At 31.3% G+C, this 24,486-nt stretch overlaps 3 protein-coding genes across 4 annotated transcripts; 2 read left to right on the top strand and 1 right to left on the bottom strand.

Moving 5' to 3' along the window:
• Nucleotides 1-874: 874 nt before the first annotated feature.
• LOC131945023 (xylosyl- and glucuronyltransferase LARGE1) lies at nt 875-12,649 on the top strand. 2 transcript variants are annotated; one of them, XM_059305979.1, is made up of 21 exons: nt 875-957; nt 2,236-2,293; nt 2,467-2,560; nt 3,102-3,216; nt 3,329-3,443; nt 3,568-3,739; nt 3,836-3,870; nt 4,046-4,141; nt 4,265-4,348; nt 4,633-4,710; nt 4,993-5,124; nt 5,624-5,749; nt 5,897-6,058; nt 6,274-6,432; nt 6,596-6,751; nt 6,919-7,074; nt 7,279-7,385; nt 7,478-7,550; nt 7,654-7,778; nt 7,940-8,038; nt 9,387-12,649. In XM_059305979.1, exons 2-21 carry the CDS (start codon nt 2,282-2,284, stop codon nt 9,472-9,474), a joined length of 2,184 nt encoding a protein of 727 aa, XP_059161962.1. In that variant the 5' UTR covers nt 875-957; nt 2,236-2,281; the 3' UTR covers nt 9,475-12,649. The 2 variants fall into 2 exon arrangements, with proteins under 2 accessions (XP_059161962.1, XP_059161963.1); XM_059305980.1 differs by lacking the exon at nt 875-957 and having other exon boundaries at nt 2,171-2,293.
• Nucleotides 12,650-13,565: 916 nt separating this feature from the next.
• LOC131945030 (NEDD8-conjugating enzyme Ubc12) lies at nt 13,566-20,182 on the top strand. Its single transcript, XM_059306002.1, has 5 exons — nt 13,566-13,812; nt 17,602-17,696; nt 17,789-17,931; nt 18,055-18,118; nt 18,358-20,182. The coding sequence occupies exons 1-5, from the start codon at nt 13,713-13,715 to the stop codon at nt 18,496-18,498; spliced, it is 543 nt and encodes a 180-aa protein (XP_059161985.1). The 5' UTR covers nt 13,566-13,712; the 3' UTR covers nt 18,499-20,182.
• Nucleotides 20,183-20,259: 77 nt separating this feature from the next.
• Nucleotides 20,260-24,119, bottom strand: LOC131945027 (uncharacterized). The gene is made up of 8 exons (XM_059305993.1): nt 24,090-24,119; nt 23,506-23,871; nt 22,173-22,339; nt 21,819-22,000; nt 21,508-21,643; nt 21,034-21,163; nt 20,756-20,862; nt 20,260-20,553 (listed from the first exon to the last, which is right to left on the bottom strand). Exons 2-7 carry the CDS (start codon nt 23,858-23,860, stop codon nt 20,765-20,767), a joined length of 1,068 nt encoding a protein of 355 aa, XP_059161976.1. The 5' UTR covers nt 23,861-23,871; nt 24,090-24,119; the 3' UTR covers nt 20,260-20,553; nt 20,756-20,764.
• Nucleotides 24,120-24,486: the final 367 nt, after the last annotated feature.

The raw sequence follows: 24,486 nt of genomic DNA, 5'->3' as shown, positions 1-24,486 counted from the left end.
CGGCTATGAACTAGCTTACCCTAGATCTACTTTTCTAAGAAAACGATTGGCTAAAAAAATGTTAGCACACGAAAAAGTATTTTTCAATACATAAGATTTCGGTAATCTATCGTTTTGGGTACGTAAAATCGCCCGCGGCTATTTATGTACGAAAACGTTACCTCATTGTCAAGGCTTTAATAGAAGTATATTGTCATACTTTTGTGTCAGATATTATAGATAAATGAATAATAAACCTAAATCAATGGCTAAATATATCGATATATGCCAGAAATTAACTTTAAACAGCAGTGTCTGAGAGCAAGATTTGCTATATAAACAGCAGCCATTTGTAAAATAGAGTGGCTTCCCCCTGAATCTGGCGCTAAAAGCTTATAAAAATAAAACTTAGACAAGATGGCTGCTATAGTAAATGAGCATGGTTGCATCTGTTGGAAACATCGCTAGTCTTCATTTATTACGGAAAAGTTTTAATTCAATTGTTTAAAAACAGGTACATAAATGAATCAAGGAAACATTTTTAAATTTTTTAAAACATAAATCCTCCTCAAAATGTGAAATAATTATTAAAATTTAAGGAGTCACCTGTTTTTCACATTACAAATCGCGGACGATTTTACGTACCCAAAACGATAGATTACCAAGATTTCTAGTAGACCCGTATCAATATTCTATAGGCCCTAGAATTGCCCTAGATCTAGATCTATATCTATATAGTTTATAGATCTATATATTTGCTCAAATTATGAGAAATAATTATAATAATACACCTACAATCGCTTCAAATTAGACCTATTATTAAAATTAAATTCACGTGTAAAGATTTTGTTATAAATTTAAATGTAGGTTTAACAAAAGTCTGAAACTTTAATAAAATTAAGAAAGGTCACTCTTAACTCTTCTAAATGTAATGTTGAGTTATAGACCTTGGTTCTTATCTGTTTTCTGCTGTCGAAGGTAAGCCTATCGGTTGTGGAATAGATATAGATCTAGATCTAGAAATCTAGACTAGTTTCTAGGGATCTAACCAAAAACCAAATAGATCACCCTTCACATTTTTAGGAGGATTTATAAATTATATTTTTGAAAGTTACAAATTATTATTAGGCTAACACTTTTCAGTAAAAAATAAAGACTAGCAATGTTTTCATCAGATGCAATAACACTATATATATATATTATACTATAAATTATATAACACTAACAGACATTTTTTTTTAAATCTCAAGATAATAATCTCTAATGTTACTATTTACGGTAATCTATCGTTTTAGGTACGTAAAATCGCCCGCGACTAGTAATGTGAAAAACAGGTGACTCCTTAAATTTTAATAATTATTTCACATTTTGAGGAGGATTTATGTTTTGAAAAATACAGAAATGTTTCCTTGTTTCATTTATGTACCTGTTTTCAAACAATTGAATTAAAACTTTTCAGTAATAAATGAAGACGAGCGATGTTTCCAACAGATGCAACCATGCTCATTTACTATAGCAGCCATCTTGTTTAAGTTCTTTCTACGTTAACTTATAGCGGGAGATTCAGGGGAAGGCAACTCTATTTTACAAATGGCTGCTGTTTATATAGTATATAGGAAATCCTGCTCACAAACACTGCTGTTAAAAGTTAATTTCTTGCCTATATTGATATACTTAGCTATTGATTTAGGTTTATTATTCATTTCTATAATATTTGACACAAATATATGAAAATATACTTTTAAAAGCCTTGACAATGAGGTAACTTTTTCGTACATTACTAGCCGCGGGCGATTTTACGTACCCAAAACGATAGATTACCCTATTTACCTACCTAGCCTATTGCTGTGAGTTAAAAATTGATGTCTAATGTAATTATTAATTAATACTAGATCTAGATCTAATTAGTAATTACTAAATTAGGCCTATAGGCATCGGGCATGGCAATATGCATAAGTTTTAGCAAATCTTAGTCCAGCCTGTTAGTATAGGCCTATAGGGCAGGGGGATAGTCTATTGCAGTTACAAGGGTAGGATTAGGATCAGAATATTTACTTAGCTTTAAAATGACACATTCAGTTTTAAATGTTGCTGGTATTGCTGTACTAAAATAATTTGTCTGCCTGATCTTGACCCAAACTACTATTTTTCTTTTACTCTTTTATGACATTACTTAATTTTTTAAATCTATATTACTTGTATAGTAAGCTTATTCATGTTTATAGAACTCACAACAAAGGATATTCTCAATTGGAGCAATTTTGAGATTTTAATGATGTCCCTAACTGACAGCTGAAAAACAATGAATCAAAAGGTATGCTTTGTCTTCTCAACAATAAATCTATTGGATAGCTTATGTTTGCGGAGACTGTAGTTTCAGAGTAAATCATCTGTAAGCTCCTCAGAATTTAAAAAAATATTTAGTCTTTAAAGCTTATGAATCAAACATGTAGAGCTAAGGTTTTGAATCTTTAAATGCTTTTTCAGATGTTTCGGCCAAGGAAGAAAGTTCTTATAGCTATATTAGTGTTAGGTGCGTTTCCTGTTACCTTCATGTTGTACATGCTGGCTAATGAAGAAAGTAAGTCACAAAATACAAAAATCTATATATATATAATTCTCTTCTGGGAGACGCTAGAAAGCAAGCTGTAAACGTGCTCCCTACCACCCCCACCCCTACATGGTCTTAGTGAGCTGTGTTCACTCTAAATGTTTATAAACAGAGTCGGGTCTAGTGACGACTATTAGGGGCAGATAATTTAGTTTGAAGCGATTTTAAACGTAGGGGGGAGGGGTGACGGGACGGGGGGGTTATGGTCCTTAACGTGCGACTTATAGTGTTTTAAAGAAATATTTTCAGTGGCAGCATTGGTACCGTCAAATTCTCAAATTATGAATTACTGAAAAGTAGAAAAAACAACAACTAAATAGCGGCGTATGATGTGCCGCGGGCCGGCTCGTTCCAAATATTAGCTACGTCTGACAATAGATTTAGCAATCACTTCATTTTTATTATTTTTGTATAGAAAATTGTTTGCCATAATGATTTTTGTAATTTTTAAATACCACTCTTAAGGTAATAATACTGAGTAAATATGTCCATGATCTAATATTTTCTCCAGATGTATATTCATCATCATACAGAGAAAAATTGCTTGTTAGCCCAGTAGAGATGAAATTTCTAGAAAGAGTTCATGAGGTAGAGGAACAAAATGTGATGCTACGTAAACAGTTGAGGTATATTTTGTTGTTTAATTTGCTTTCCGGGGTTATTATTAAAGTGACTTTCTTATAATATAATATGTGCAATATTTTCTTCAATTTTATTTATATTTTGCTTTTTATTCAGCCAAAATCAAAATCAATTACTCAGACTTCAGATGACTTTAGCTGCCACAAATGATTCAACAAATTCTGGTAAAATTAAATGTGTCAATGCTGAACCAGATGTTCCTAAATGTGAGGTAATGTTTTTCATTCAGAATTTTAAAAAAATTTTGAATAGAGAACAAAATACATTTAAAAAGATTTATAATTTATATATAATATAATTCTGAATTCCTTTTTTCCCCCATTTTTTTCATACAGGTTATTCATGTGGCCATTGTGTGTGCTGGCCATAACTCAACAAGAGATGTTGTGACTTTAATTAAATCAGTTTTATTTTATCGGAGGAACCCATTACATTTTCATTTTTTGTCCGATGATGTGGCTGAGATAATACTAAGAAAATTATTTCAGACATGGAGTATTGCAGAAGGTGAGACTTAACTTGAACCTGAACATAATAGTTGTCTTTGATTCTGTCTGTGAAATATAAATCAACAAAATAAAACAAACCCATTTGTATCCACAGTACAAGTGAGTTTTTATCCTGCAGACTCTGTAAAGGTAAAGGCAGTTTATTCTTCAATTATTTTGCTATCAATTATTTTTCAAAAAATAATTACGGTTACCTAATTAAATAAACTGATACTGATCTGAGGGTGGAAATTTACATTTACTATTAACTTCTACTACTTTTTCAAACAAATTATATTTCACGTTTTAAATTTTAATTTTCAAGCCTGACATTTCCTGGATACCTAACCGGCACTACTCTGGCGTTTATGGTCTTATGAAACTCACGCTCCCTAAAACCTTGCCAGCTTCTATGAATAAGGTAAGAACAAGTTGTTTTTTTTAATTCAAAGGTAATGTAACATTTCATTCTTTTGAATGTTTTTATCATGTTTTATTAAGAAGGAACAAGTAACTTATCGAAGACAAATGCTTATACTTTCAGGTCATAGTTTTAGATACTGATGTTACATTTGCCACAGATATAGCTGAGTTGTGGAAGATATTTAGAGTCCTCAGGGGTAAACAGGTGTGCATAAAATTTGTTCTAAATAGTCATAATGGATTTAGTGCACAACTTTGCTCATCTCAAATGTTGTTTTTGCTTACTTTTATTTAAAATAATGAATAGCATAAACTTTTGAATGATATATGTGGTAAACAGATTTACTTTATTTGAATTTGGGTTATATAATTTTAAGAAAATAAAAGTTTCTATGTTTTTATATTATTTTTAATTATGTTGTTTAATATTATTTACACCTATTTATTTTCATATTTTAAATAATTTTCATTTAACTCTATCAAATACAGGCAATTGGTCTTGTTGAAAATCAAAGTGATTGGTACTTGGGAAAGTTATGGAAAAATCATCGCCCTTGGCCAGCATTGGCAAGCTATATTATTTTAAATTATATATTTACTTATAAAATGAGTGTTGAATAGGATTTTTTATACATCAAAATTTTTTCTTAAATCTAAATGAATTCTGTTCATGTTTTTATTTTGTCCATTAAGCACATGAATTACATGTATCTCTTAATTTATTGTGTTAAAAATTTGGATATAATTATTCTTTTTTATTCCTTATTAATTTGTAAGTTATACTTTTGTGTATATAATATCAAAAGATTAAGATCATTAATATTTGATAACATTTTTCCATTGTATTAGGGAAGAGGATTCAACACAGGTGTTATTCTTCTAGATTTGAAAATGTTACGTGAGATAGGGTGGATGCAGATGTGGAGATTAATTGCAGAGAAAGAATTGATGAGCATACTTTCAGTTTCACTAGCTGATCAGGTAGCTTTTAGCACACAGAGAAAGCCCCACGAAATGAAATTTATATAATTTATATAGAAAATATATACTTTTAATAGTGTCCGCCCCCCTGAAGAAAGTCTACCCCCCCCCCCCCCCCGGAAATTTCAAGTGCCCCTCCCCCCGGAGAAAAAGGTCGGGAAGAAACACTGAGCATATAACACTATTTTTTTTATAGAGTAGTACAATAATTTAAGCTAAATCTAAATCAACCTTGTGGTTAAGCTCACATTTAGAAAATCAATTTTACATAGGATTTCAATTGAAATTTTTTTCGTCTGGATTGTAAAATCAAACAAACCATAGTGTACATTAATTATTCCTATGAATTGAAGATTAAAATTTACATTTAAACTTGTATTAATAATTCTGTACCCTAATTGGCAAAATGTTTCACATCACATGTTTTTATTTTTTATAAATGTTTGTATATGTAAAAAAAAAAAAAATAAATAAAAAAAAAAATTTCTCATCTTTTTAGGATATTTTTAATGCAGTTATCAAGCAACATGACTATTTAGTTTATAGATTACCTTGTCAGTGGAATGTTCAGCTGAGTATGAACACACAGAGTGAACAGTGTTACAGTGAAGCTTCAGATCTTAAAGTGAGTTTTTAGTCTATTTCATTTTATTTTTCTATTTTGTGTGTTCCAGACACATTGTTTTCCAGTTGATTATATCCTTACAAATCTATCAAGTAGGTTTAAACTATAGATATTAAAACTATAAACCTTTTGCTTATTTGTGATCAGATTATCCACTGGAATTCACCCATGAAATTAAAAGTTAAAAACAAACATGTGGAGTTTTTCCGCAACATGTACCTTACATTCCTTGAATATGATGGGAATTTACTGAGGAAAGAGTTGTTTGGTTGTTCAAATGGTACATCAAATCAGACCCAGGATGTTGTGGTCAGTTTAAAAATTTATTCTTAAGCATGACTACTTAAATTGTATTTTAATAATTGAATTACAGTATTTTTTAGATTTACTAATTTACAAATGACTAAACCACTCAGTATTATACATTATATATAGTTAAGCTCATGGAACAAGGTAATACTTTTAATGTAGAAGTTAATGTAGTAGAGGCAAAATTGATTTTATTTTTTGTTGTTTATTTTAAGTCAAGTGATCGCCTTGAGGATGATGACTGCTATGACTTTCGATCAGAGCGGGAACTGGTTCATCGCACCCATCTTTATTACTTGGATTACAAAGAGACAAGCAGCATCAGTGAGGATGATGTCACTCTAGTTTTACAACTTTCTATGGATAGATTACAGGTGCCTATACCCCCCCTAAACAATATTAATTCTTAAAACCTGAAATTTTAAACTTGTTTACAATTTCAATATTTGTTAGAAATTTGTACTGTATTTTGTAATGGACATATTTCAAACTTATTACTTTTAGCCCTTTTTATTTCAATTAAATAATTTTCCTCAGATGCTTGAAATGATCTGTAAACACTGGGAGGGGCCAATAGCTATTGCACTCTATATGTCAGATGCTGAAGCCCAACAGTTTCTACGCTATGCCATGGGCTCAGAAACTATAATGTCACGCAAGAACATAGGTTATCATATAGTCTATAGAGAAGGAGTGAGTTTTTTTAAAGATATTTTTCCAGTTATTTCTGTGAAAGATTACTAGACGGAACGTGATTTACAGTCGATATCCTAGTTTACTGGAGGGATAGCTCTTTTCCATTCAATGTTTTACCAAGAAAATTGAATAACCTAATGCATCTGTATTGAATATTTCCTCAGCAATTCTACCCTGTGAATTATTTGCGTAATGTTGCCATGTCACAAGTTAAAACACCGTACATGTTTCTCTCTGACATTGACTTTTTACCAATGTATGGACTGTATGAGTATTTGAAGAAAGCTATTCCTATGGCAGATCTTAACTCTCAGAAAAAGGTATAAAATATTCTAAAAGATGACTGATGATGTGATTTTTTTTTTTAAATTTGGGTCTAAACAAAGTTTGTTTATTTTACTATCATCATATTTTTTATTTCAAATTTAAGATTTGAAGCTATCAAATTTAATTTGTCAAGCTTTTACACATTATATTAAAAAAAAGTGTTTAGTTATTACTTTGATTTTTTAATTTTCCTCCAGGCCTTGGTGATTCCAGCTTTTGAGACACAGCGTTATCGCCTACAGTTTCCCAAGTCCAAAACTGAACTTTTATCTATGTTGGATATGGGGACTTTGTTTACATTCAGGTTCATATAGATTTAGAAAATTATTTGATTATTAAAATAAAATAAAAACATACTTGTAATGTAGTCTAACTTACAACTTCTTTCTGTTTTAGGTATCATGTTTGGCCAAAAGGCCATGAACCAACCAATTTTGCTAAATGGAGAACAGCTACCACACCCTACACTGTAAGCAAAAAGTTTATACTTCAGTTTTTATTACATATTTACACACTTTTCTTAAAAGTTATTCATTTTTTGTTATATTAAGTTTGTATTTGTATCTGTTTAGGTGTCGTGGAAACAAGATTTTGAACCATATGTAGTGGTAAGAAAAGACATTCCAATGTATGATCAGAGGTTCCTGGGCTTTGGTTGGAATAAGGTGTCTCACATTATGGAACTGGATGCTCAAGGGTTAGTTTTATTTGACTCCATTAATCTTGTTTCCCTCTTTTAAAATGTATCAATAGTATTAGCATACAAATTTTAAAGTTAAATAAAAACCTTATTTTGTCAGCCAAAATATGAGTGCCAACTTATATGCAGTCTGTAAGGTGTATTGTTTCTTATTGCAGATATGAATTTGTTGTGTTACCAAATGCATTTATCATTCACATGCCTCATGCTCCAAGTTTTGACATTGCCAAATTTAGGTCGAGTTCTTTGTATAGAAAGTAAGTAATAAAAAAAACTGTTTTTTTTTTTTTAAAAAACCAAGTGCAAAATTAATATCCAAACGTAACTTAACTTTTTATTAAAAGTGAGCTAGTTTTTTAAAACTGCTAGTAAAATATTCAAATTGTTACAATTTGTTTCTCTTTTGTTGAAAGCTGATCAATCAGCCAATCATTGGGGTACAACTGTTGAGTTTTAAATGATTTTTGCCATCTCTTCTGCTTTTACTACTTTTAGTAATTCTGCTACAGGCAGGCCAGTCAATTCCCTGATATCGCCATCCCCCATCTTCTTCCCCTAGCACAGTGCCCAGTATAATTAGCTTTGATAGATCAGTGGATGGTGTCACTGTTTCTTTCTTTTGATGATAATTGTTAAGTTCTCAAAGGACCAATCACTGAGTGAATCAATGTGTGATTCTTCCTCTGACCTCTTCATCTGTTATAATTATATGACCTGTGTGAGTGCTTGAGATCCCTAAAAGTCTGTGCAAACAGCTCATTTATAGGATCTGGATCCACCTCTGGAGGTCTGCATTACATGTCCTTATCTCGCATTCATAAAAGTAGATGGACATGACTAGTTACTCATGCATAAGTTTGACATAAGGGCCAAGAGAAGTCTTTCTGTCCACCAAATGCTCCTTAACTTGCTAAGTGCTATTGTCATTTGGGCAATTCTTGCAAGCACTTTTTGCTTGGTTCCATCATAAGATAAGATGGCACTAAGATACTTGAAGACATGGACCTTCTTATCAGTATATTTGTCATTTTAGTTGTTTGTCATGACCCTATGCTGATTTTCATGCCAGATGATTTGTTCCCTCTAACTGGTCTACTAATTCTATCAAATTGCTTTCACTGCCTACAATGGCATCAGCAAAGAATAAATTGATAATAATCTGTCTGCAATGATTCCAATGTGTCAGCCATAATCCTTACCTTGTAGATCAAGATGTTGATAAGTATGGGAGAGATCAAGCAGCCTTATTTAGCATTAACCATAGTTCTAAACCAATCACCTGTGTTGTTGAAAACTACTGAGCTGGTTGCTCTCTCGTACAAATTCTTTACAAAGTCTGTTGTATTTGTGCATTGTAGCCCACAGTGTAGCATGCCATGTGCTGTCAAATGCCTTCTTAAAGTCTATAAAGATGTTGCCTGTATTTTTTGCAAAGTAACTTAAGGCTACATTTTGAAAATGTTTTCCAAATATTGATAAGTAGATTGACTGTTCCCAAAATATTAGTCTTCGATATAAAATGTTTAATGTTAATGCTATTAGTTGTTACATTTCAGCATATTGAAAAAATGTATCAGTGGGTGCAACTTAAATATCTATTTTCAGATGTTTAAAGGTGCTTAAAGGAGAATTCCAGAGAGATCTTTCCAAGAAATATGGAATCAGAGCATTAAAATATTTATCTGTGGAATAACATTTTCTTACACTGTTTTGAGGCTTACCAGGTTCCCTGTCTGATTCAAGCTAAAAGTCTTTACTTTTATTATTTTAAATATATGTTGTTGTTCTTCAACATTTTAAGAATTGTTTAAGTAATATTTCTTTTAAGTTTACACTGCTTTTAATGTGAGATTAAGTAATTTATTCCTAGTCATGTTACTGGTAACCTCTTGTAATACTCCACGACGTTAACTGCACCCACAGTATCATTTCTGTCCAGAAAGATTGTTTTGGTATTGTTACCACTGTTTTTACTAACTGTATCAAGTTTTATTGACTTGAATGAAGCATCCATTATTGGATTAGTCAATTAGTTTAGTTTTCATTATTTTTAAACATACCTTTGCTAAGAATCTCTGTATAAAATATATTCCTACAAAACCAGTTTTATTAATGTGTTACACACGTCTATTTAATTAACTAAGCATTTTAAAATTTTAACAATTAATGCATTTGTGTTATGTTTAAGTGTTGCTATCTACCTTACACTTACATACATATTAGGGTATTAGATGCCCACTTAGCATTATATTTTATAACAATAAGATGATCTTAGATAAATGTTTAGATCAGTGGTGTTGAGTCAAGTTTTTTGCTTAAAATGTCAGTTGCAGCCTCTGGCAAGTGATGATTACAAAAAATAATGTATGATTATCATTAGTGATGTATTTGAATTGTGCCTGATAATAGTATAAATAATCTAATGAAATTTTCAGAATTTTATATATCAGAAAACAAGTTCAGTAATGTAATTATTGTTTTAATAAGGAAAACAATTTTCTTTGCTAATAAATATGTGTTTGAAAACAATTTCAGGGTAAATGTTTAGCAGTTATTCAGTAAAAATTATGGTTTGTGATAGGAATATTTTTTGACAGTATTATTTAGAGAATTTCAAAACATATCTCCTAAAACCTGATTCATGTCTGTTAAACAATTTTAGGTTACCCTATTTATTTGTAGGTGTTGGGTTTTGCAATTTTCAGTCTTTAAACAAATCTAATGGTGTTGCAAAATGTACACTGTTTCACATGTAAAGTTTATTTACATTACATTTTGTTTTCTGTTCAACAAACATGGTTAATTTTTTTTAAACAGACCTTTTAACTATCATTTTCACCACTTGCCATAAGATTAGCAATGTTTGATAAACTCTGATTAGGTATATAAGTTTTCATTTTACAGGCAGTGGTGTCTTTCATACAGAAATGTTTAAAATGTTATTTTAGATGATTACACATTATAAGATAATAATGGATCAAGTAGTACTTTTATCAAATTACTGTTATATTTGACTTTAATAATTTACTCATTTGAATAAATTATTGGTATCTGAATAAGAAAACATTTATTCAATCGTAGAAGCATTTAATATTTAAAACAAAGCAAATTGTGTGATAAACAATATCTGTGTGTTCAAAGTTTGTTCTTTTGATTCTATTTAAAACATTTTGTGAAAATGATTTAACCCTGATGCCTTCCAGATCACAATAGCCACACACATAAAATAGGCTAAAATTGTTGTAACTTATTATCTTAATGTTTTGCTGTATGTTTTCATCTGTGATGAACTGGGTGAACATTTTTACACTAATAACTTTTTACTGGTTTTGTCCTGGTGTCTGTGACATAAAATACTTATATATGGGTGACATTTTTAACTTGTGAACATTTTTCTTATGTACAATTTTTAATCCATTAGAAAAATTTTAATCAGCGCTAATTTTTCTTTCTCATATTCCAATGTTTATTTAATAACATTGTTATTTCTTAGTTCGGCCCAAAGCATTTGCTTAAAAAGAACATTTTTACCTCAAAATTTTAAAACATTCTAAAAATCAATAACTCATTTTTCTAAATCTAATTACAACAATTTTAATTTGTTTCATTCACTGTAAACTTATTCTTTTAATTTTTAAGCAAATTAAGATAAAAGGTTTAAAATTGGTTTAGAGTAATAATTTTGTTGAAAAAAGTTATTTCTATGATAAGAATGTTCTGTAAGGTTGTGACTGCTGATTGAATTTATTAATTTATGACTCATACTGACTGACTAAAAAGGGTTGCGTTTACTGTTTAATCCCACAATAGAACAAAAAAAATCATTAAAAAAATTATAGACAAGTATGTAGCTTAGTTAAATGTGTAGGATTGATATGAATATGCTAACACAAATACTTAACAGTTTAAGATTTTTGTACATACTTATGACTTCTTGTGGTTTACTTGAGTTGAATAACAAATAAGTTAGAAGTCTTTGTTTGCTTATTTTTTGTTTTAATTCTTGTTACAAATGTGTTTTTATCTACCAAAAAAAAAAAGACAAAAGATATTTTTTATTTATCACCTGATTTTTCAATGAGGAATATAATTTGTACTTTATGTGTCTGAAAAGGTTTTTAAATACATGACCAACTATGGGGTTTTATTTTTTCATGCTCTTTACACTAATATTATAATCAGGTCTTTGATGTTTTAACAGATGCTTAATATCACTATAGTGATGGGACCAAAGGGCTCAAGCTCAAAAGTAGGCCTAATATTAAGCTCATTAGAAGTCAGGACTTGGAGCTCTTCTGGGAAAATCAAATGAAACACTATTTTATCTGATTATGTATTTTATTTGTTGAATTTGTACAAGTTTTTGATGGTATACTGCTTTTAGTCTTAAATGTGAGTTTTATTTATATGAATTCATCATTTTTCTGTATATTTTGTGTATTTTTAATTTCAATCATTATGTTTGTTATGTTTAGATATTTGGGAACACAAAAAAGCCATGAAATTTATGTCAAATATTTCTGATGATGCTAGTAATCTCTTCTGATTTACTAGTAAGTGGAAATACTTTGTAAAACAATATCTTCTTTATACTAATGTTAATGATCTTCCAACTTAAAAAAAAAATCTAATTAATTTTGATAAATGAGAAAATTTTACTTGCAGCATTGAGTTGTATTTAATGTTATTCATAACTTTGTATATTTTCATATTTAACTCAGTAGACTAAAGGTGAAAATGTATTATCATTATCACATTAAATTAGCATACATTTAAAACTAACTTGCATATATATTATATGCAATTGTAATACAATTTTTTTATACATGTGTATATAATTATTCACATAAATGTTAATAGCTGAAAGTCCAAATACATTCTGAAAAACACTAGATTCTGGTTGGTTGTTGATTTAGATTATGCACCTTAAATTGAGACATTCACATGTATCTTAGCTAATAGTTATCATTTATTATATTTTACTTATTTTATATAGACATGTTTACCATTTATCTGAGAAAAGCCTGGCCAATAATTTAATCCAAGCATTATTTATTCTACTGAACTAAGACAATTTAATACTCCTGTTCCAAGTCTTGTTACGCACATCCACTTTAAGGATTAATGCCATTAACCCAGTGGGTCGAGAGGTAATACAATTAATATAGTTGACATAGACCAAGACCTTGTGATCAGGCTTATTTAAGGACGGCTTAAGAAAAGTTTTAGTAAACTTTTTAAAGTGCAAAATTATGTCGTCACACTTTCTGCCTCCTCCCCCTCGTCACAGATATCCCCCCCCCCACAGAGGTGTGACACCATTCCCCCCCCCCCCCCCCCCCCCGAGAAAGAAATGGATGTTTAAAAGACAAAAACTCCATTTTTGAGGATGAGTGTCGTAGCCAAGGTATTATTTCATATTGAGGAGGGGGAAGCCTGGCTTTTTAAAAAGCTTTTCCTTATTTTAATATTTTCACCCTTAGTCATGATTAGACTATAGATCTAGAATCTAGATGTCTAATTCTTTAAAAAAAATCAGAACGCAGACTAAAAGGTCTACACAAGAAATCAGTTTTTGAACATAATAATATAGAATCATAATACATCTAGATATTCATAAAGAATAATAAACTCCAAATACTAAACAACTATCGTTTTACAAATTACTAGACTCTGCGCCACCTACTATTTATAGCAGGTGTTTACATCTTGCTGTATTCGAAACTAGCATCATTGACAGCTTTGTTGGCGGAAGTTATTCTAGTAAAATTTTCTTCTTTTTTTTTTCAAGCCCCGTCATTGGAAAAGATAGTGATCATTGTTTCCGTTTTCTGTCATACCTAATATTAAACACTAAGAATATTAAATCATCAGTGAAAAAAAGTACTGAAAGAGCACCACCATTATTGTCAGTGTTGATAATATATCAAAATGATTAAGCTGTTTTCTCTTAAACAACAAAAGAAAGACGGCGAAAATGCACCCGAACGAGGAAAGAGAGCTTCTGCTGCTCAGTTGAGGATACAGAAAGGTCCGTGAGTGTTGGCGTTGGATCAGTAGATTTAGATTTCTAGATCTAGTCTAGAATCTAGATCGATCTAGATTCTAGATGACGTAGATAGTAGTAGATTCTAGCAGTTAGGGCCTAATTAATAATTATTTAATAAGAAAAACAAGTTAGGCCTACAAATACAACTACATGATCATGCTACATGAATTGTCATGAATAAGTTAGTTAAGTCATTAAGTAGGCCGTTCGATTCACAGCTTCCGGGTTTGTTGTTTTGAAGCCATCTCACGGCTCATGCGCTTACCAAAAATGGCGACCAGTTTCGCTTTCACTAATAATGGGTAGAGGGATAAAACTAATGATTACGAAGCCATCGTTAATTTTAGAAATCGGAACTATCCGTTTCTATTTAAGTCTATTAATTAAGAATTGTCGGATCTACTTTTGGCCTAATTTCTTTGTTTGTCTCGCAAGCGGCGCCTTAGTGAAAGTAGCTCTATATAATTCTCATCTTTCGAATCAAATAACTCTAAAATACCCCGTGTATAATACACCAAACTATGTGTATATGAAACTTGAAAGTATCAATTTTACACACATTACAATTAACTGGTAATAACTTATGGTCGGAATGAGATGTGGTCCGTGCAAGTAATAATGCCATTTTATTATAATCTTTTTTGGTGAACACGAGGCGCGGGAAAATGTGTGCCGCGCAAGAATCCAATCATTTGGCTAGGTTTATGACTGTTTTTTTATGTCACACCTAAAAATAGAATGTTTACGCTTTCTTCATTGATGATCGTTTTTATTATTTTTTAAACTGAAAGTGTGAATTATTAGTTAGATTTTAGGTTTTGTAGCTTGGTATACTTACCCTTTATCAATTTTAAAAGCATAGCATGCTGATTGTGAACAAATAGTCATAAGACACAGAAATAAAAAGTTACATGCGATGTGCCACACCCGGGTCACACCCCCTCAAGAAAACACGTGTTTATTGAGCTGTTTATCTCACTTTACAACAGTAATTAAAATTAATTGTCAAATTTTTATTACTTATTGGGTAATATTAAGCACATGTTTACTAATAGTTAAAAAGAAACATAAGTAAATTCTGTTTTAATGAAGGTCACGGGTCAAGTTTTTTTTCCTTCTTTCAAGTTCAGTGGAGGGTGCCACAGGCTGACCTGACTTTGGAATTTTTTTCAGTAATAATGACTTTGCACAGAAAGTTAAAATATGCTAAATTAGCTTAGTTTACTAGTATTCTAGCTATTATTAATACATTTTTAATAAAAAAAATCATTCTGTAATTCTCATCAAAAAGCCTAGTCATTAAGTTTAAGTCTGTAAAATAAATTATCAAAAACTAAAACAAAAATTCATAAAGTGTGATAAAGAAATAAGCCCAATGTTTTCCTAACGCTTTTGTGTGTTTTGGTTGTGTTTATAATAAAATACGCTCAACCGGAGGTGAACGTGAAGCGGCGAATGAAATACGCTAAAATGGAGTTTTACCTAACCTAAGTCTGTAAAAATATGTAAAATTGGTAGGTTTAACTAACAATTTTACATATTTTTTAATGTGCTTTCTTTTTTAACTGGAATTAAAGTTATACAAATAAATAATGAAAGTGGCTATTGGGACCCGGGTCCTAATAGCCTCGGCCGCTATTGGGACCCGGGTCCTAATAGCCTCGGCCGCTATTGGGACCCGGCATTAAGTTCGTTAAGCACTTGTACAACCTGTATTAAATTTATACCTTTTATGTTTATTTGATTTTTCTTGTGGATCTGCTCGTATTTTGTTGTCTTTTATTATAATTAGTTATGCGGATTATCTAGCGTTAGTTCTTGTGTTGCTATTACTAAATACCCTATATTTAGTTCTATATACAAAATCATTAAATATATAGCTATTATCGTAAAACGTCGTGGTCGAGTGGAGAACGCCGTACCTCCCGCCTCTCGATCAGTTACGGGATCGGAACCTAGCAAAGCTCTCGTTTTTTCGTGAAATAAAGTGTATTTATCTAAGTCTAACATTCCATTGAGTTGTTTGCAAAAGTGTCTTTTTGTAATTGTTTTTTTTTAAAAATAGATTATATTTTTTTTCTAGATTTAGGTTTTTAAACACGCCAATTAGGCCCTATAAAAACATCATTGCTCCATTGATCGCCCGCTCGCGTTTTCTGGTCAGCGCAAGAAAAATACCGACACGGTCTAGCCAGGGTCACTGAGTTCAGATTGGTTTAGATGTGAACAGTGTAGGCGTATAGTAAAGCATACATCATAGCAAGACCATTAGCTTATCGAGATTTGTTGTCGCCGTAGTCCCCCCCCCCCCCTCCCCTACCAACCCAGCAAGAGGGAAAAACGGATTTGGGGGCATTGTGAGTTCAAATGTTACGTATTGCTTCTATTAAAGCGTACTACAAAGCATGCGAGATATTCGTGTTCAAGAAGACGGGCCCGGGAGCTGTAGTCTGCAGCCTATATGAGCTATCTTATACAAATTATATATATATATATATATATATATATATATATATATATATATATATATATATATATCCTATGAAATCAAATTACGTTTAACAGAAAAGAAAAAAATAAAACTAATTTTTACATGCGCGCTCAACATTCGCTCGGCCATAGAAGCTATACCATAGGCCATAATTATATTATGGACCTAACGACACCCACTCATCATAACATTTGTCAGTAATGATATCGCGTATTTAAAGCAAGATCTCAATATATCATTTAGAATTACAAGGAAAAAATCACAACAGAAAAGATATAATCTGTATCTTAAAAGAATTTTTGTTTAACTAAATCTTAACAATTCTATTGGCTGGTCCCAATAGCGGCCGAGGCTATTGGGACCCGGGTCCGAATAGATGCATCCATAAATAATAGCTTAGTTGTAACTATTTCTCAGTCGACTGGGAATACTACTGTCGACTGTCTTAATTTAATACTCTGCCCTGTACTGTAGCTAGTCTTAGAGTCGACTTCTCTAGACTATTAGATCAGGGTTGTGTCTATTCAGACCTGGCCAAAACTGTGAATATATGCTAGGCTATTATAAACTGTGAATATATAGGCCTAAGTAAGACCTAGGCCTACATATTATAGGCCCTACATCTCATATTTGAACAGGAACTGAAAATTTAGTGAGAAGTACTAAAATGGTTAATAGTTGGATAAAATTAAATCTATCATCACCTGTAAGAACCAGATTTAGACTTGTTTTTTTAGTGGAGTTTTAAGTAGCAGGCTGCTAACATACTTACAATTTTTATATTGGACCTAACACATTAATGTATGATGTTAGTTTGGTATATATAATAGTGGTGTCCAAAATATATCTTTTTTTAAATATACAGACCTACAGTAAATGAGTAATAGTGAATATATCGGGCTTACATCCTTAAGATGTTTTAGTAGGTTCTAAATACTATTAATACTAACTTTTAACAATAGCATATAGCCTACATTTTTCACAGATGGGTAATACAACAACCAGAAACCTAAAGTTTGCTCTGCCCTGATGTTAAGTTTATCAATATGAACCATATAGGCCTACAAATTTACTAAGCTTGCTACAGAAACTCCTGTTTAGACATTTTATACATCACTGACAGATGTTTTAAAATTTCAGTCAATGGCAGAAGAAATTTTTTAGTTTTTTTTACCTCACATTACAGAAAGAGGCCTTGTCAACATTAGTAGCTTTAACTACTTAGATTCATAAGGTAAATTTTATTCCCTTTAAACTCAACTTTCATGATTACTTTTCAGATATCAATGAGCTTAATCTTCCCAAAACTTGTCAAGTTGATTTCCCAGACCCTGATGATCTTTTAAACTTTAAAGTTATCATTTCTCCCGATGAGGTAACTTCTACAGCAGATTTGTTGTTTTAGTTTTGCATAAGATTATGAGCACTGCTGGGAGTGTCCTTTATTTATTGACATTATTTTTTCAGGAGTTCTACAGAGGTGGCCGTTTTGTATTTAGTTTTAAAGTAGGTCAGGGTTATCCCCATGATCCACCCAAAGTGAAATGTGAAACAATGGTATATCATCCCAACATTGACCTTGAAGGCAATGTTTGTTTAAATATTCTCAGGTAAAGGCATTTATTAAATACCAAATAACATTGATTTATAAATTACTTTGATTTTGCAAACTACAGTTTTTTTAAATTTATTTTTGGAAGTAAAATTAATATTAAATAAATTTGTTCTTCCAGGGAAGATTGGAAACCTGTTCTCACAATTAATTCTATAGTCTATGGTTTGCAGTATTTATTTTTGGTGAGTAACTTAATCTTTATGAAGAAGAATAAAAGTTTCTAATGTAACTTGGTTCACTTTTAATCTTATTTTAAACTCCATGTTTATAAACTATTAATGTATTTTGGTTTATTTGCATAAAGCATTTGTTGAATATGTTATCATTAATGGCCTAGTTTTGTCATAGAAAACATACAAACAGTTGGGATTTTTTCTGTGTCATAAAAACTGTTTTATAAAATTAAACACTCTATTTTCAGGAGCCAAATCCAGAAGACCCATTAAATAAAGAAGCAGCTGAAGTCCTACAGACCAACCGCCGTCTTTTTGAACAGAATGTAGCCAAATCCATGAGAGGTGGTCATATAGGAAATGTTTACTTTGAAAGGTGTCTCAAATGATTATAACCCAACTGGAATTTAATTCGATTGAAGATAGTATGCGAAAAACATTTTTAAACTTTGAGAACATGGTTTTGATAGGCTACCTATGTTGGTGTCACCTGTGTGTTTCAACCATGCTTTGTGATTTTTGCAGTTTTCAAAACCACTTTCTCAAATGAATTCTGTAAGCGTTCAAGCTGTGACTGCCACATTGGGCTTTCTAAAAAAATTTCCTTCCCCAATGTATTTGTTAAAATAGGGTATGTGTATCAGTTCAGAAAAGATGCATAATTTCAGTTGTTGAGAAAAGGTATCATGTGGTTAACTGTTCTATTTTGTGAATCTCTTGCAGTGTTTTATTAAAATATATTTCAAGTAGTTTTTAATATCAGTATTTTGTTTGCTTTAATTAATTTAAATATGCATTTTGTTTCACTAGTGGTAAATACTCTTAATAGACTTTAAAACAACTACATCAGTGCCACAAGCTATTTGATACCATTAGAAGAGGCATAAAATAATTGCCTTTTTAAAAATGTATGCTTTATAAAAATAACTATTTTTAAAGCTAATAAAACATAAATGTATTAAAGTGATAGCATTTTTATTTTCATAAGATATGTGTAAATGGTGATGTTTATGAACAGTGAATAATATTGACTCATATTTATTATCCAAACATCTGTGCTGTATGTAATGAGTGTCATCACAAGAAAAATATACAGACACTGGATCATGCTTGTGACAGCTATGATCAAATTTAAGAGAAACTGAAGAAATTGTCACTTTTTTTAACCAATCATACTTTTAAATCATTGTTTAGTAAATGCAATATTTTGGGGGATAATAGTTACTGTGTACATTTACTTAACTAGTTTCATTGACATTTCTATCTAATAAGCTTTTTAGATTTTTTAAAAATAAAATAGTAAAGTATACATTTTGATGTACCATATAAACTTATACTAGCATAAACAGTTAATGTTTACTGGTGCGCTGTGTGTGGGTGTTGAAATATATTCCATTGTGTAAAGTCATTTCTTTATCATGCCTTCTATTCATGAAGTTTTCATACAAACTGTTGAGTTTGAAAAGAGGAAAATTTGTGTTTTCCTTTTTTTTTTTTTTGTTTTTAAAGTAAATCTTGACATGAACTTATCACCAGTTTACCTTCATGTTTGTCTGCAAGTTTAATCATAGTCTCTGACCTTTATCTAATATTATACAACTGGTTGCAAGTGATTAATGAGAGGAAGCAACTACCTATATAATATAGTATATTTGCTTAATTGTCTAGTTACATATTCATCCAGATTATATTTTTGACACAAAACTTTGAACTGAAGTTCCACCTATTATATTGTACATGTTGAGTGACCAGAAAAATTGAAAATGTTTGTAAAATGCATGGGTGAGATTTTCTGACACTGGTTTGAAACCTAAAATTATGTAACTTAAAAAAATCCACACTCAAAGCTGAGAAAGTGTACTGATTATTAGAAACCAAATAAAGCTACAACAATCCATTACCAACAGTGACCACCAGACTTTGTTTACATGTCTTGTTTGAATGTGATAATGTGCTGACTGACAGTTCTTACAGTTGCAATGAAAAGATTTACCAAACTTAAATAAAATTTATGTTTCTTTATGTTTGTATTTATAAAGCCATTTTTTTCTGTCAATAAATGCTATAATTACATCTTTCTTCTTTATATTTATTTTTAAAATGTACAATTTTTGGAAAAATACACATTTCTGCTTATTAATATGATAATGTATACAAGCAATATGTTTTATAATTTTCCCAAAAAGTCAATGTACTGGTATAGTGTGTAATTAAGTGAACAATTTTAGAAAATGGGTCATTTTTTAAACAAAGCATTAAGCAACAAAAAACATGCCATAATCACTACAGTAAATGATGCTGTAAGAGCTTTTATTTCTGTTTTAAGTCATCCTAAATTCATTGAAATTAGTGAGAGTTGTATCCTTTCAAATTCCATGGAATGAAATTTAGGACAAGTTCCAATCATGTCAGATTCATCTCTGTAAACTGTGATACCATCATTTCTGTGGGAAACAAAAATTTCAACCAATTTTAAAGTTAAATTCAATAATTTGATTTTAATAATGGTGGGCTAATGATATATTTATTTATTCCTCTATACTTTTGAAACCAATTTTGAACATTCATATGGAGAATATAACTATAACCAGTCTGAGTAAGCTTTAAAGGAGCACTGATTTTAAATTATCACTAAAATTGCTTCACCTGTTTGTTTTATGATAGAGAATCATCAAAATGACCAATAAAAGCTAAACTTGTAAGATTTCCATGAGGTAAAGAAAGCACATCCCAGACTTCCACATTGATAACAACTGGTGGCAAAAGAAAATTAATTAACCCTTTCCCAATTTAGATCAAAGTATGTTTGTGAAGTTAAGATTTTACTTAAATACTACTATTTTCCAAAAATCTGTCTGTTTATCAACTGCAGCATGTGGTGAATTAAAATAGTATAACTACTGGAGAGTAACTTGGTAACTTACTAACATCACTTGGCTTGAGAATCACTGTTAAAGTAGTGCAAATATGCATACAACCTTTTCTTGGAGTAATTACAATTTTTCTAGATCCAGCCCCTTGTTCATACCATATAGAGTTTTGCTTGTATACAGGCTAGTGAGTAGACATGCAAGATATATGTTGTTGACCTTTAATATTGAAATTATGCTTCCTGTCTACTTACAAGTAATCATAAATTATTTTAAAATCAATTCTAGTATTGATTATTAGTACTTCAGCTAAAATTTGACTAATTCCACAACTTAATAAAAACAAATTAAAAAGTTTATTAAAACCACACAAGCATACCTTTTCTATCTGAGCTTAAATCTTTTTAAAAACAATAGTTCATTGTTTCTTAAGAGCAGAACTGTAATTATTTTAATCAAAGACTGCTATTGTGGATTTTTCATTAGGAATAATGTTTAGTGCAACCAGAAACAAAAAGAATGACTTACCAGAGGATAGGAAGGAGCATTTTTTCCATCAATAAGCAGTATTTTTTTTAGACCAATGTTTACACTTTTTGGTATCAATGCAGGACGAGGAAATAACTGTCGCATTACATATGACAACATATAGCTATCTGTGGTCCTTAAACATATTTTTAAAATGTATTAAAATAAATAATTTTAAACTTTAAATAATAATTTTTTAAAGCCCTGACTAAATAAATGTTACAATTAAACAATTTAATATTTATACATTAAAAAACTATAGTATATAATTAGCTACAGTTATCTGTATAATAACAAAAAAATATAGCTACCAAGATAAGTGAATATGTGTGTCCTCTTGTACTCTAGACATTATCTTTTCATCTGTTATATCTTCTACTCTGGTGATGTAATTAGCACTGCATGACATGGTGTAAATGCTGCTCTTAAAAATATGCAGATTGTGAGAAATGACATCACTCATCTCTTCAAGACTGACATTTCTTCCCCATTTCTAAAATAAAAGATAGAAGTCACAAATAAAAGAGAAATTTAAAAAATTCAATTTGATGACAGTGATATAGAGGTTTAAAAGCAAATGTAAATATGATACATTTTAATAAAGATTTCTTATGAGAAATAATATTAGGATTTTGCAGGTTGTAATGTCTGTAAGAAGCTCATACCTTACAAATAATTGGTTGAGTCCCCAAAACTATATTAACGGAAACTGGTTGGGCCTCAATTCCAACTTTAGGTGTTAGTGCAGATGTGATATTCTCACAAGACGTACAGCTATAGTAAAATCTTGTGTAATAATAGAAAGGATTAGGGACAGTGCATTCATCAGCACCTGGAATACAATTTAAAAAATAAAATGTTCACAACTGTATTTTTTCTAGTTCATGCTTAAAACTTTAAGTGATCATGCATAAATACATAAATAAATAGGCCTAAATGTTGATCAGAAATGTTATATTAAAATTATACACATACATATAACATGAGGTGCATGTGGCGTCAAATAGGCCAATGACAAAATGGCCCAGACAAAAGGGACAGCGATAAATGGACCCCATCACATAGGCTCCCGTCATTTTGGGCCCAGACAAAACAACCCCGTCATTACGACTCAAGACAAAATAGCTCCTGTCATTACGACTCCCAACAAATAGGCTCCTGACAAAAGGGCCCCTGTCAATACGGTTTCCGTAGAGACTAAGTATCCAGGCGAAACATCCTCATTGAATATGACACCTGCCACTGGGACCCTTTCATCAATACTCTTTAGAGTTAGCTTAGCAAGCCTTATGTTTGTATTATTTTATCTAGTATAATGAATACAATGTTTTAAATTTAAGGGTCATCTAAGTATGACTTCCATCAAATAAGTTGGTTGTGGGCTGCTCCAACTTAGTGAGTGGGGAAAGAGGTCCAAGCTGTACATTACTACCTGCAATATGCTTGTAGGTTATTACAACAAAATGCCAATGTCCTGTAAACATCATGTATATCATACATTTAAATTTCTGTGCTCACTTTTAAGCAACAGATTTTTACTGTTGTAAATTAAACCTGGAGCTGATATGTCGGAAGTCATTTTGTGGGAGCCAATATGTCCGGAGCCCATTTGTCGGGAGCTGATATGTCAGGAGCTCATATGTTGCGAGCCCTTATGTCAGGAGCCGTTTTGTCGGGAGCCAATATGTCCTGAGCCTATTTGTCGGGAGCCTATTTGTGGGGAAACCGTTTGATGGGAGCCTAAATGTCGGGAGCCTATATGTCGCGAGTCAATATGATAGCAGTCCATTTGACGGGAGCCAATATGTTGGGGCCCTTTTGATGGGGCTATTTTGAGTGGGTCGTTTTGTCTGAGGTTGATTTGACTGATTCATATTGATGGGGCTGTTTTGTCCTGGGCCGTTTTGACGGTGCACACATTAGTTGGTAATATGGGGGAAAATAACATGCTGATTTACCAGGAACAAGTACTTTACTGAAATATTTTCTTCTATTTACCATTTTTAAGCAATCTCCACCAATAAAAAACACCACAGTATTCTGAGATATATTGCATCCAAGACAGAAATGTATTGGCATGGCCTGCTAAAAAAAGCTCATTTGCACTGACTCTGGATTCAATAGTTATGCCATAATCGTAAATAGATCTGTTTTTTAAAGCCCAACCAGCACATACAATTCCAATTGTGAAGACAACTAGCAGTCCTACAACTAGCACACCTGTGCTGTTTTTAATTTTTTTATTCATAAGTTTGTTTTCCAAGTTCGCCTGTTGTATTTTGTTTTTATCTTCTTCTTTCAAAACTTTACTGTGCGCATCTGGGTCGTTTTTCAATGCTTTTTCAATAATCATGTCAAGTTTTTCTTGGGAAAATTTTCGAGTTTGACAGAATGAAAAAAACACATCAACATCTTCAAAAAGATATTCAATTGAATCGGGGCTTTTGGATTTAGATCTAGATCTAACTTGTAATTCATTCATTTTATTGAAACACCAATTAATGATATCTGAACTACATAAGCCAACCGTTGAGCAAATCAATTAATCGAGTACTCTAAAAAGTAGTAAAAAAAAGACTGACTAGTCCAGTACGAAAGAAGATGGTGTTTAAAAAAACATCATGCCTAATGTTGTTTACCTTAACACTTCCGGTTAACTCCAATCTTAAAAAAGTTGAAATTAGGAAAGATTTTTCGTTTCGCATTCATTATTTTATCTATTTTAATTAATTTCTGTGGTATATCCCATGTCCATATCCCATTGCAAAAAGACAGCCCCCGCTGCCCCACCCCATAAATTGACGCCACACTTCAGCCTAGAGCCATCTCCCAAAGTGCAATTAAAAAAAAAACTGAAGTATGCCTACTTCAAAGTGTAGAAAAAGTGCAGTTGTTGTTATTTATGCGGTCATCCCGTCAATAACGCCACATTTAGTTTGATTATATTTACTTCTCTTCTATCTTCATCATACACATCGT

Source organism: Physella acuta, unplaced genomic scaffold (genome assembly GCF_028476545.2).
Source record: "Physella acuta isolate Inbredline_101_S28 unplaced genomic scaffold, ASM2847654v3 ptg000519l, whole genome shotgun sequence".
NCBI lineage: Eukaryota > Metazoa > Mollusca > Gastropoda > Physidae > Physella > Physella acuta.
The sequence above is the reverse complement of the archived record's forward strand: the minus strand, read 5'-3'. Positions and strand labels throughout refer to the sequence as shown.

Bases quoted from the DNA above. Each gene is read 5' to 3' on its own strand.
- LOC131945023 (XM_059305979.1), top strand. The intron at 6,752-6,918 runs GTGAGTTTTTTT...ATATTTCCTCAG, and splicing joins ATATAGTCTATAGAGAAGGA to CAATTCTACCCTGTGAATTA. The intron at 7,075-7,278 runs GTATAAAATATT...ATTTTCCTCCAG, and splicing joins ATCTTAACTCTCAGAAAAAG to GCCTTGGTGATTCCAGCTTT.
- LOC131945030 (XM_059306002.1), top strand. From the start codon at position 13,713: ATGATTAAGCTGTTTTCTCTTAAACAACAAAAGAAAGACGGCGAAAAT. The intron at 13,813-17,601 runs GTCCGTGAGTGT...ATTACTTTTCAG, and splicing joins TCAGTTGAGGATACAGAAAG to ATATCAATGAGCTTAATCTT. The intron at 17,932-18,054 runs GTAAAGGCATTT...TTGTTCTTCCAG, and splicing joins GTTTGTTTAAATATTCTCAG to GGAAGATTGGAAACCTGTTC.
- LOC131945027 (XM_059305993.1), bottom strand. From the start codon at position 23,860: ATGATTATTGAAAAAGCATTGAAAAACGACCCAGATGCGCACAGTAAA. The intron at 21,644-21,818 runs GTAGCTATATTT...AATATGTTTAAG, and splicing joins ACACATATTCACTTATCTTG to GACCACAGATAGCTATATGT. The intron at 21,164-21,507 runs GTAAGTCATTCT...TCTACTCACTAG, and splicing joins ATGCTCCTTCCTATCCTCTG to CCTGTATACAAGCAAAACTC.